The sequence below is a fragment of the Anopheles arabiensis genome, chromosome X, assembly GCF_016920715.1.
Source record: "Anopheles arabiensis isolate DONGOLA chromosome X, AaraD3, whole genome shotgun sequence".
Taxonomy (NCBI): domain Eukaryota; kingdom Metazoa; phylum Arthropoda; class Insecta; order Diptera; family Culicidae; genus Anopheles; species Anopheles arabiensis.
Window position 1 is genome coordinate 6,637,201 of NC_053519.1, and position 12,800 is coordinate 6,650,000.

Sequence of the window (12,800 nt, forward strand, 5' to 3'; positions counted from 1 at the left end):
TTTCTCCGATAGATTTTGTTGAGAAATGGGGCCTGACGCCAGTACTAGGGCCCAGACAAGAGCCAGTCAGTTGCGGTGAAAGTCAGACGAGCGGGCAGCCCCCTCTTCTTGCGGACAGGTAATTTGCACCGCTTCAGCGGTAACGGTAGTAACAGAAGAGCATGCGATTCACCAAAACCAATTAAGAGCTCTGCGGTGTTCGAGAGGCGCAATGTGTCGCGTTTTCGCTGTCGTTTAGTGTTTCTCGCAGGTTTTGTAATTCGATTCCCTAAAAGCTTCGCGTCCAAGAGATCTGTGCTGCAGCCACTGCACGCAAAATGCATTAGAAATTGCCATTTCAACTGTCGCAGGACACTCCAGTGCAGTTTTTTGTTATTGCGCACCGGTTCCCGTTTCCACTTTCGAATGGACAGAAACATAAAACTGTGCATGCGAAAGCCACCGGAGCGGGAAATCCGTCACGAAACTGCTGCGCTTTCGGATGCGTCCCCGAAATCCGATTAGCTCGGAAAGCATTAACACTGGCAGGACGGGGCCGGGGAAATTTACTATCCCGAAAAAAACAGTCCGGAAGCCACATGCATCAGCAGGATACAGAAAAAAACACCTCTCTCTCCACCTCCGGGTGCACATCACATGCAAGGGGGTTCGCCGCTTGGTGCATCCTGCTTCCTGTTTTTGCTCTGTTTTTTTTTTTCATTCCTTTCGAGAGCGATTTTATTTGAACTGCTGTTTTGCTTGGAGCTGGTTTTGCTTTGTCCTCACTTTTTGCCAACGCCGTCGCGACATCTTGCTTCATCGCCATTAAACCCGTTCGTCGCTTCCTTCCTCCTTCTGTTTTACCATTTCCGGGATGGCCAAGATGACACGATGCATGGCACGCTATCGAGGACACGCGGCGAATGCACTAGCGAGGCTGGGTCAAAGCATCAGTTCCAGTTTTTTTTTTTCAACAACTTAAACCATAAAGCACCTACTTCCTGCTCCCTTCCGTGGTTCCACTCCTGCCCCGCTTGGGTTAGGTTTTATGTGTACCAAAACTCGGACCAATTGGACAGCATAATCATTCTCAACTCTTCAACCATTGGAGTTGAAGAAGGGTGGGGGGCTGGCGCCACTGGGGGGGCCGAGACGCGATAGTTAAAAGCGCTCCAGAAGAAGCAAACGGCCCATAAATAAACTCCTTGATCGGCAGCACAGCACACGCAGTGCACGTTCGTCACGTGCGCACGGCGCCGCTGCACGCGACGCAACATGATGCGACGTCCATCCTGATGCGATCGTAATGCAGGCGATCCGGCTCGAAGGACCAAAACCGCAGCCCAAACGTGGGGCAGCTTTATTCGCCTTTTATTTCGTTCGCCCAGCTGCGAACTGCAATTTGCGATTGGCGGAGTTTTATAGCGCCGTGGCGCCTCGTGGCGCGTCGCCTGCAATTTGCAATTCCAAATGCCAATCCCGCCCGGCGGGATCGGGACGCATCCGTTGAATTGACCGTTAAAAATTGATCATTATAGGGACAGGGTGGTCAGCCATCTAGGTCAACGGTTTTGGGTTTCTTTCTCCTTGTTTTTGTTTTTAGTGTGCAATGATGTCGCTGGTGTTTGGCTACTGCCTGATGGCTGTATCTCAGTGTGTGTGTGTGTGTGTGTGCAGGAATGATGCGCCAGTCGCTTCTTGGCACACGTCACCGAGCTGCAGCTGCGACAAACGCTGGGCAAGCCGAAAGATTGGTGGTGGTGATGCTTGCCCTTATTTCCTCCGTTCGCCGTTGTTTTCCTAACATACGTTTTAAGGGCATTGTTTGTGTGTGTATGTGTGTGTGTATTTTAGCTCTTTCGAATTCTTTCTGGTGCCTTTGTTGGCTAGTTTTGCCTGCGCGCCCCATAAAACCGAACCAGGCAACATAAAATGGCACATTTGTGCCACCGAAAGCACCGAAAGAAATTGCAATTGCACGGATCGGGGACAAAACCACATCAGCGATGGGTGGTGGCGGTGGTGATGGTGGTACCCAATGACCCAAATGTTTATGCCACTCAGCCCAAACTGCTCCCGCTAGGTGTATGGCGTCACACGTTCCAAGGCTAGCGGCAAAAGACGGAGGGTTTTTTTTTTTTGGTGCGCACCGGCATGCTGCACCGTTGCAGCGAACTAATTGCTGCCTCGAGCCAGCAACCTTTCCGCTCTTCTGGTGTGGTTGGGCGCATGTGTGCCGTTACCACATGGCAACAAAAGAACGGTTTAGTTCAGCGCAGGCTGCTTTGCTCTACGTTGCAAATCCAACAAAAAAACATCTTCCAATTGAGCTGGCAGACCGAGACCGAGCCGCGGTCGGGCAGTTGTTCGAATGCCTCATGCGACACTCACCCATCTGGTAGCCATCTTGGAAAGCTCGATGCTAATTTCGGTACTCGCCCGAAGCAAGCCGGACGTTGCGAATGAAATTAATGGACTTTTTTTTCTGCTGCGCGCATTCGGAATTCGGCATTCGAGCGCTGCGTTCTCGAGCTCGAAAGTCATCACTACTACTGCTACTGTTACATCTCTACCGAGCCGAACGGATGGAAAATTTAAAGCTTTAATCTGCCCTCCAAAAAACAAACCATTCACGGCCCACCCATTCCTGTTCGGTGAATTCCATTTCAGCCATGATTGAGCGATTTCCAATTCATTTCATTGGCCCAAGAATGCAGCGGCCATGTTTGTGTGACGAGATTGGGCCGCATGGGCGCTAACACTCCTTACACACACACACACACACACACACAAACATTCCTGGAAGGTGCGACCGGCGCACCCAACCGGAAGCCGATACAGACCATTTCGATTACGATTTACGGCCGGGATGGCCCGAGCATAAAAGCTGAACCTGTGTGTGTGTGTGTCTCTGTTCCAGCTACTCAGCATTGCTTCAGCCTTTGTTTGCCCCCCGTTGGGACCATTGCCTCGGGAGTGGCAGGTTCTTTGCTCGTGGTTGGCTTTTTTTTTCCCGTGCAGCGCACTTTTGCGCAACTTTTCATAGTTAATTATGGCTTCCATTATGGCTAGCCGACTTGCGCGGGGGGGGGGATGGGATGAACGGGGTGAGGGTGAGCAATAAAATTACTAGATAACCGGCTGGTATGCAGTTCCGACGAAGTCGACGGCTTCTGTTAAAGGAGGAGCATAATATTCAACCCCCGGAATCCTCGCCGCATTCCAAGCGATCGGGAAACAGAAACCTGAGCGGGGTGGGGGGGGGGGTAGGGGTTAAAAAAGCACATTAACTGCTTCCCAGTTTCTGCGAGGAAGCAAACAAAATACAGAACAAACAACTCTTCATTTCCATCGCCGTGCGCCAGCGATGGCATGGTGGATGTGTTTTCTTTATTTTATTATTGCAAGCCGCTCACGATTGGACTTAAACACCGATGCTGAACCGCGCATGATTGATAGCAGCAGACATACAGCCGTTTTCCGTTTGCCGTTTAACGGGCGCTTAACGGACGCTTAAGCGACGCCTAACCGATCGCACCCTAATATTGCGCCTTGTTTTGTGCCTCTGGCCCCGTCCGGGCTATCGATTGCCAAAAACAAACTGCAGGACACAAAATGGAAGCAAATGAAGCAAACACACCACGTGCCCCTGCTCCTCCATCCCTTGCCGACGTTCACCACTTCGCTACGCTTCTTGGTCGTGAACGTGAACGAGCTTCGCTTCCCCAAAACTGTCCAAACAACATTATTAACGATTGTCGTGATTTACCTTTTTACGTGAGGAGGTGGAGAAGGGGTTGGGAGGGAAGGGGGGGCAGGGGGGCTGAAGTAAGGGGATGGAAGGTGGGCTTAGTATTTAAATCAATTTTCATTAGGAATCGAATGCTTCCCCTTCTGTTCCAGGTTGCTGGGTTCGGAGCGATTGGGTAGCGGGGGAAGGGGAAGGTGGGGGGGGGTTAATGTCTCCCTGTCAAAAAGTTATAGTGCCACGGTTGGGTGGCAGGGGAAGCAATGGGCTGACAACTTTCGCTCGCCGCCATCGCCTCGCCCCCTTCCCAAACTCTTCACCCCCTCTCTCGGGATAGACAATACGTTTGATGGGATGATGGGAAGGGGCTCTATTGCTTATTGGGCAAAGGTCAACCTCTGGCGCTGCGTATACATTCCATTATGTATGTGTGTGTGTGCGTGTGTTTAATTTCGTAGCACACGCGCGCCTAAAGCTATGCAATGGATTCGTTTTTACACTTTAAAGTTTGGCTCGGTTACGCTAAAATCATAGCAGGACTTCTTCGAAACGTCCCAAAGCCACGTGACGCACGTGATAGGTTCAAGGAAACACCTTGATTTCGGTATGTGTACCGATTGCTGCTCATGTTGGTAGAGGTTTTATTTATCTTTTAACTGTTTTTCCATTTGTTATTGTTAGCTAGGTCTCAAATGCTAATGTAACATTTTTGGACAAGCATACTTCATACCTTAGGAGGTGTACGTTTACAAGTTTTCTCGATTTTATGAAAACCATTAAAAAAAACCGCATTATGCTTCTAACATGACTCAATTCAAGAATCTAATCATGAATCTTGCTTTTTGAATGCACTGAATCGTTAATACTTATAAGTATTAGTAAAAAAATCTTATGGTATTGCAAGACTATTATGAACATTGATTAATCTTAGTAGAAAAAGCCTCATTTAGCGAATCAGACTCATCGATTTTGCTCGACGATTGCTGTAAGAATCATAGCTCTGATTGTACTCAAAGCTATTCAAATTGGAATGAATATTGATTCATTAAAAAAACAACTATACAGATGTAAGCAGATTAGACTTCACTGTTCAATATTTGGCAAAAATAATTCCTCACTTCGTAACCTCCTTTCCGCCACATTTCATTGAATTAAAGTGCCCCGCTGCCCTCCCCACTCAGGTAGCACGATCAAGGGGCTAATTATCGAAACGACGCTTAACGACCCTGCCGTAACAGAAGTGTTTCACGAAATTGCACGAAACTAAACAACTTATGTCAAGCACCAGCCGGCCCTGCCTGCCACAAACCCGGCCGGCCGCCCATAGGTGGCGTATGCAAATTACGAATATGCAATCGCTCTCCCTGCCCCCAACTGCATACTCCACCTCCATATGAGTGGACAACTTAATTGGGCGTGGGGTTTCCAGATTTTCCAAAAGCGATTTAATTAAAAACTGTCCCTCCTCCCCCCTAGCAAGCGCAAGCGGTACGGCAAGTGCATCGCATATTTATGCTAGCCTCAATACTCCCCCCCCCCTTGCCCTCACCCCGCTTAGGGCGTAGGGCCAATTAATCTGCTTTCGAATTCGGGTTCGCTTCCGAGGCAGGAGATTTGCCCGACCGCAAAGTGATGGATATTGCCGGCCATATGGCCTGCCCGCTTGCCCAAAACCCTCGCTCCCCTCGCCGCTCTGCACCCTATTGCAAATCATCCTCTTGATTGAAAATCGATACTAAAATTAGAAAGAACTAAATAAATACCCGGAGCGGGATGAACCGAAACACAACAACAGCAGCAACGAAACGCAAACACGGTGACCCCGCTTACGTAAAGTACGTTTCGGGCCAGTCCGCCAGTCCATGGACCTTCTCTCTTCCCATTATTAAGCACAGCAACCGGCGATCACAGGATTCATTATATTCTTCCAACAAAAAAAAATAAGAAAACAAAATCCACCCAAGCATCCAAAAGGCGCCGCTCTGAGGGCGATTTCTAGCCGCTGCCACTAATTATTATCTCTCCCAGAGCGGTTGGCTTTTCTCCCTCTTTTCCTTTTGTTTTTCTCCCCGTGTGTGTGTGTGTGTGTGTGTGTGTGTGTGTGTTCATTTCAATCCGCATAACAGCTTCAGCAAACCTGGGAAAAAGCAGGAAAAGGGCGAAAAACAAGCACCGCTAGAGGCCGAGAAGGCCTAAAATAGAATCCGCACATCCGTTTTGCAAAGAAAGTGCCCAACTTTTATAGCCCCGCCGGGAGAACAACACAGCGAGGCTCCCTCTCGCTCTCTCTCACTCTCTTTTTCACTCTTCCGTTCGCTTGGTGAAGCTTGGGAGAGTTGCAGCAAGGAGTGTTTTGCTAGAACAACTAGCGCAAAAAAGGAGAAAAGAAATGAAACGAAGATGCAAAAAGTCGCCTGAAACTCTGTGTGTGTGTGTGTTGGTACACGGCAAAAACATTTCACAGAGACGATGGGGCAGGGAGCCGAGAAGTGGTTACTAAAAATAGCGTGAACCCTCGCCCCGGCTTTCGCCCACTTGCTTTCTCGTTCTCGTTCTGTCTGTTTCCTTCCAATCCTTCAAAAGTTGACTAAAGCGGTGAAGCGGTGTGGAAAGCAGTAGGACGTGGGGGGGGGGGTGCAGAATATTACAGGGCTCGAAAATATGCTCCAAGATGGAGGCGATGAAGATGGCGATGATGAAGATCTGCATGGCGGTCGGGGTGGGCTGAAACTCACGCTGGGCAAAAGGTGGGCAAAGCTCCATTCTTAGTCCCATCCATTTCACAGTCGCTGCCTGCCCGACGTGGGTCCGATGGGAGCTGTGGGAGGGGGGGGGGAAGGTGGAAGAAAGGAAAAGCTTCAGTTTGAAGCACGGCTCGACTCGGAACGGAGTGAGGAACCGGAAGCGAAGCGCAGGAAGGAAAACCCCGAGCCCGCAATGCTCGGTGTTTGTGAGCGTAACGCGCGTTTTGCGTCATTCTGGCGGCACCGTTTCGAAACGGCGTGGCGTTCTTGTTCTGTGTTTGTTCGATTGTTGTGTCACATTGGCAGCGCGAGGGCAACCATTCAAGAGGGTGCTGTAAGGTTAATATGGGTGAGTGAAGGGGTAGAGAGCAAAGGGGGAGGCGCAAATACATCCGCTGGCAATCGCGAAACCCCCCGGGGTTTAGTACAGTATATGCGACGGAGCGCAGCTTGTCGAGTACATTTTTCAATCCCACTGTTTGGAGGCGAGGTGACAGACAGAGAAACAGAGAGAGAGAGAGAGTCAGAGCGTAAGAGAGAATTAAAAAAAAACACAATGCTAGACACAGATCGACCAAATCGGTAAAGAATGTTTCAAAATTGCACGCGGAGTGGAGAGCAAAAAAAAACACACGAAAGCACAAACACTGGAGAACAATGGATACGAAGGGGAGGGATGGGTGGTGGGACAAAAATGTAAAAGCTCTCCCACGGCCTTTTGTCGAGGAGAAGCTTAAAAATAGAAAAAGGACACTCCATTTGCATGATTTCCATCCACCCCCTTTTTGTCCCTAGTTTTTGGTCCTTCGAGCCGGATTGCTGCCGTTACGGCCTTCCACGCGCGTCCCAGCTCCCGTCAGAATGGCGGCCGTGCTGTGCCAAATTTGAAGCACACACACACACACACACACACGGCTCGTCTCGGTTGGCAGACATCTTGTCTGCCAGTTCGGTGCGGCTGCCATCGCCCCCACCGCCGCCACTGCTAACGGCCTTACCATGGGCGTGCAAATGGAGGCGCCCGGTACTTCAGCACATTTCCTTCCACTGGAAGATCGCATCGCCTTGCGGATGTGTGCTATTTATACCTGCGCTAGGCTTGAACCGACCTGTCCCCTATTCTTAGGCTCATCCCTATCTTGCTCAGCGTTTTTTTTCTCTCTCTCTCTCTCTCTCTCTCGAGGATTCGGGAAAGAACTGGGAAGGAGCGCCGGAATGATGTGCAGCAACGCAACTTCACCTTAATCAATCCGAACTTCTTCCCGATCTGGGGCGTGCGACATCAACCGACAGCAGTATGCGCATCCTGCCCCCCCCCCTCCACTGCCCCCTAATACGGTAATCAGGGGCAGGAGAAGCGGCCGTGCCAAAGTGTGACGGCTGCTAATTACGACGATAGAATCATTAGAGCGCACCCGCGAACGTGATGCGAGCGCTCGCGCGCACTTGCCAGAACGGCACCAACCATCCGCCTACTCTCACCGCGGTGGCTGGTGACGCTCGCCATTGCAGCTCGTCAATCAAGATGCCCCTGTGCCCCTTTTGCTGCTATGGCGGTTGGCGGCTGCAAGGGCTTTAGACGAACTGTCTGCCTGCGCCTTTGAAGTCGTCGGGACAGAGCCGGGACAGTATACGGGTGTTGTGTTTTGTGTGTGTTTTTTTTTCCTTAGTCAAGCATTTTTCCACCCTCCAGCCAATTGATTTGTTTACGGCCCACCGGTCAGCGCTAAATCATCATAAGCTTCGCTCACGCGCGCCGACCGCTTGATGCGGGGCAGTGGCGTAAAATAATTGATTTATTGGCACTCCCGGGGTAGGGGAGTTTTCGTTCGTTCTTTTCCTATTTCCCCCCTGCTTCTACGCCCTCCTTTCGGTACCGACAGCGAGGTGTTTATATTTATCGTGATTGCGTATGGGGAAGTGGAGGCAAAAAAACTCACCTCTTAACGACCAAAACGACCCGAACGTTTAGTTTACTTGCGCAATAGTGTATGGGTGTGAGGGGAGTTGTTTTTTTTTCCTTCTCAGTGCAATATACACTTTATTAAATAAAGTTTAAGGCATCAGTCAATTTCAGCTCTCACCCGGAACCGTTCAGCTCAACAAATCAACGGCTGCCCTGGAGGAAGCCGCTAAAGCAATCCCGCCTCATCCGCACGCCGGCATTGCAACTAATCTAATGCTCTTTTCTCTCTTTTCTCTTCTCTTTCGCCCCCCGGCACTCCAGGTCTCTACCCAAGTTGAGCAGTCAGGATGAAGAAGGGGGGGCGGCGCACGGTTTTGGGGGAGGTCATACTCATTTTGAACCAATACCACACGATCACGATTTCTGCGAGAGAGTTGTCATCAATGTAAGTATGAACCTTCCGCACAGCGAGAGCGACCATTTTCAGCTACAGCAGCGACGAACTAAAAGCGGAGAGAACCACCCTTACAAAATATTTTAATTACTAGGCTACCCACTGCCAGCTCGGTTCCCAAGCGGGCCGATGTAGCAAGCATCGCAACTGATTGAGCAAATTAAGTGTCATTATGACATGTTTCGCTGATTGTATGTGACACACGAGTGTTACAAAGTACGTGGCGGCCGTTTTTTGAGACCGTTCCGAAATTTTCATCTTGGTGCCATGACCAGGATATTTTTTCTACTTCATGTAAATACCTCCAGTTGGTTACATTTTTACTCAATTCTCAACTTTCTTTACAACAGTTATATGTCCATCAGAATAAATAAATAATTGCCTTTCAACAAATGAATCAGTGTTTTCTGGAAAGGCAACTCTCGTGGTACCCCTAACCAGGATTTGACAAGGTGTTTGAATGCATCACATAGAAAACGTTTTTCTAAGTGGCCTCTAACAGTATTGCTGCATTTTTTGATATAAAAAGAATGAGTTGTTTGAATCGCGTCACGTAGAAACAGAATTACTGCAATTAATGTTTCGGTGCCGTGACCAGGATTTTGTTTCAATTAGCTTACATACAAATAAAAGGCAGTCTTAAATCATGGAAATTAAACTTTCGATATTGATTTACGTCTCTTCGTCTATCAGTGTAATTCTCTCTTTATCTCTCTCTTTCTCTCTATTTTTCTCTCTCTCTCTCTCTCTCTCTGTCAATTTCTCTTTCATTCTCAATACCTCAACACCATTTTAATCCTTCTTCTCTCTGCCGCCCTTTTACAGGTCAGTGGTTTGCGGTTTGAAACCCAGCTACGAACGCTAAACCAGTTTCCCGATACTCTACTAGGCGATCCGGACAGAAGGCTGCGGTATTTCGATCCGCTGCGGAATGAGTATTTTTTTGATCGGAATCGGCCGAGCTTTGATGCCATTTTGTATTATTATCAAAGCGGTAGTATATATCAATTCAATTTCCCCATCAGCGCCATTAACGGAAGTTTGTTTTAAATTTCTCTCTCTCTTTTCTTCTCTCTTTTCTCTATTATGACAACCTTCGGTTTTTGCCATACCACCTCCACCTCCCATCTTCGGTTTTTTACTTGCTCATCATGGCTCCCTTCAAACAAACAAAAATATATATATATAAAAACCTGGCACCATATCACCATGCGTCATATCAAATAAATATAACGAAAATCAACCACCAACCTTCCCTCCGACCGAACCAACCAACCAACCAACCAACACCTGCCTGCCTGAAAACCCCGAACAAAAAAAAAAAACCAACCGCTTCTTGTGAAAAACCAACGCCCATCGCCCACGTGCATCGTTCCGTCCTGCAAAATAAAATAAAAACACTCACTCACACTCACAAACACCAACCACACTACACATATACACCCACTCTCTCTCTATCTCTCTCTCTCTTTTGCTACACCCGTCGCTATACGCACCACTACACATACACGCGCGCGTATACGCACATCCTCCAAACACGTACCCTTCCCACGACATAAAACACACACACACACACACACACAAACACCTGCCTACCTTCGAAAACCTTCTCCACCACCCTGTGTGCTGTTCCGTGTGCTTATGACGTTTTTTTGTTGTTGTTTCCATTTCTTTGTTTTTCTACTTTATTTTCCATCTCTATCTCACGCGCTCCATGTTATCATCAAACAACAAAATTCAACCCCTTTTTTTCTCATTTGCGTCCATTTTATTTCTTTACCTTTCCTCTCTCTCCCCCCCGCCTTACCTTTCTGTCCAATTGTCTTCCCGCGCAAACCTTGCAACTCCTCGCGCAATCAACTCGATTTGCATACACCTTGTCACGCTTTTTGCCATCTCCCGCACACCCCACACGCCAATCACTCTCCTTCTCTCTCTCTCTCTCTCTCTCTCTCTCTCTCTCTCTCTCTCTCTCTCTCTCTCTCTCTCGTTCTGCCCGTCTCTCCCTCTCTCTCTCTCTCTCTTTCTCTTTCTCTCTCCTCTATTTGTCTGTTACGTCTTCGATAAACTTTTATTGTTTGTTTTTCACCTTTTATCCGGCTCAAAACGTACCGGAATGGTGCCTCGCCCTGTTCCCCACTGACCCCAACGTCCAACTTAAATCGCCTCTCTCTCTCTCTCTCTCTCTCTCTCTTTCTCTGTGTATCTCTTGATTGTAATTCTCCTGTGTCACTCTTCTAACCCCCCCCCCCCTTACCCTCCACCATTGCCACTCGCACCAACCCGTCCGTCTCCTCTGTGGCTGTTTTTGTTCACGGTTGTTTTTGTTTTGTGTTTTTGTCTTGTTTTCGATTCGGTTTCCTTATTTTCTCGTTTTTTCCTCGTTTGTTGTTTACTCTCTCTTTCTCTCTCTCTCTCTCCTTCTATGTCTGTCTACAACAACAACCAAAAATTAAATATTAATTATTTTACTTTACTATGTTTTATCAATTGACAAACTTTCTCTCATCACCATTCACTACGAAAAAAAACAAACGCAATATCACCCGTAAACCATCTGTCAATATTGTTTTCTAAATGTTTCTAAAATAATTTAATTCGAATCCCTTTTCCATGAACCGTTAAACACACTCACTACTGTTACGAATCTCATCGACGCAAATAAAAAAAAAACAAAACAAAACAAATAAACAAAAACATCAACAACAACAACAACAACAACAACAAAACATCAACAACAACAACAACAAACTGTTTCGAACACCCGTTCAAAACAAAAACACCAAAACAACGCCCCTACGAAACTGTACCAAAAAATCTTGTCAACCGTCTCCCCCCCACCCCCTTGCCGCGACAACGCGTGAATGTGTGAATCTAACATCAACAACCGAAACAACAACAACAACAACAACAACACCTACACCTCACACAAACAAATACACTTGTACCCACACACACACACAAACACTACACAACACACATCACACGACTCGTCCGTGCGCGTGGTGGACCTTCGTGGCGAAACACAACGAACGAAATGCAACGAAAACGTCGTCATGGTGCGTGGTGTGTGCGCGGTGGTGTCGTTTGTCTGCGCCGTGGACTCGCTTCTGAATGTAATCCCAAGGCGGTCGATTACGGAGACCAGTCAACGTACCTTTAGATGTATTTAGCGAAGAGATTAAGTTTTATGAATTAGGCGAACAAGCAACTAATAAATTTAGGTAAGTGTGTGTGTGTGTGCGTTTGCATGCTCCCTTGCTCTAACTCGCTCTAACGCTCTCTCGAACGGCACTAACACCCCGCGTCTAACACAACCCGATCGGTGGGCAGCGGGCGCAGCGACAACACTACAGATACAAACATGGCACTGTGCATGCGGATCTACGCCCCGAGCAGCCAGCGTATGCTGCGCAACTTTCCGTAAATCGAATCTGATGTTTTGTTTTCGTGTTTACTTTTTCTACCGAATTGTACATCTGGTAGTGCTAGCGTTAGGTGTACGTAATGCTAGCGCGCACGGTTGGCTAGTTGTTACATGTACAAGCTCCAGTTTATAGTGTCCGATTGAGGGGTCCAGCTGCAGGGTTATAGCGCGGTAAAACGTTACCCTTGGCGTTACGCGTAACGAATGCATTGGATATTCGTACGGACTAAAAGAAACTATGCATTAATATGACCAAATTCAACAGATCCTACACATTTAAAAGAAGCACTAAATCGTAAAAAATCAACTTCTCATAGGTCTTAACATATCAAGTTCCCTGGGAAGTTTTCTTTTTTTTTATTACAAATGTTTGGTCTTTTCTCAGTCCTTACAGGGTTTACCAGGAGTTCTGATTGCTGTGGAGCACGTTATTGACTCTTTCCTAAGTGAAATAAACTTAATAAAATAGGAATTAGACTCTATAGCACCCTTGTTGGACAAATCCAATAGGATTTTTAAGGAGCCTGTTCAAACGACGTGCC

At 47.8% G+C, this 12,800-nt stretch overlaps 1 protein-coding gene across 8 annotated transcripts in view; it reads left to right on the forward strand.

The window, feature by feature from the left end:
* The window catches only part of LOC120906401 (potassium voltage-gated channel protein Shaker), a 171,216-nt gene that overhangs the window by 138,243 nt on the left and 20,173 nt on the right, over positions 1 to 12,800 (forward strand). For 7 of the 8 annotated variants that reach the window (XM_040318031.1, XM_040318034.1, XM_040318036.1 and 4 more), the window contains 3 exons: positions 8,699 to 8,822; positions 9,657 to 9,828; positions 11,959 to 12,055. In XM_040318031.1, the coding sequence (XP_040173965.1) occupies positions 8,699 to 8,822; positions 9,657 to 9,828; positions 11,959 to 12,055 (393 nt within the window). The remainder of the gene's footprint in view (positions 1 to 8,698; positions 8,823 to 9,656; positions 9,829 to 11,958; positions 12,056 to 12,800) is intronic. The other variant, XM_040318032.1, reaches the window with a different exon arrangement.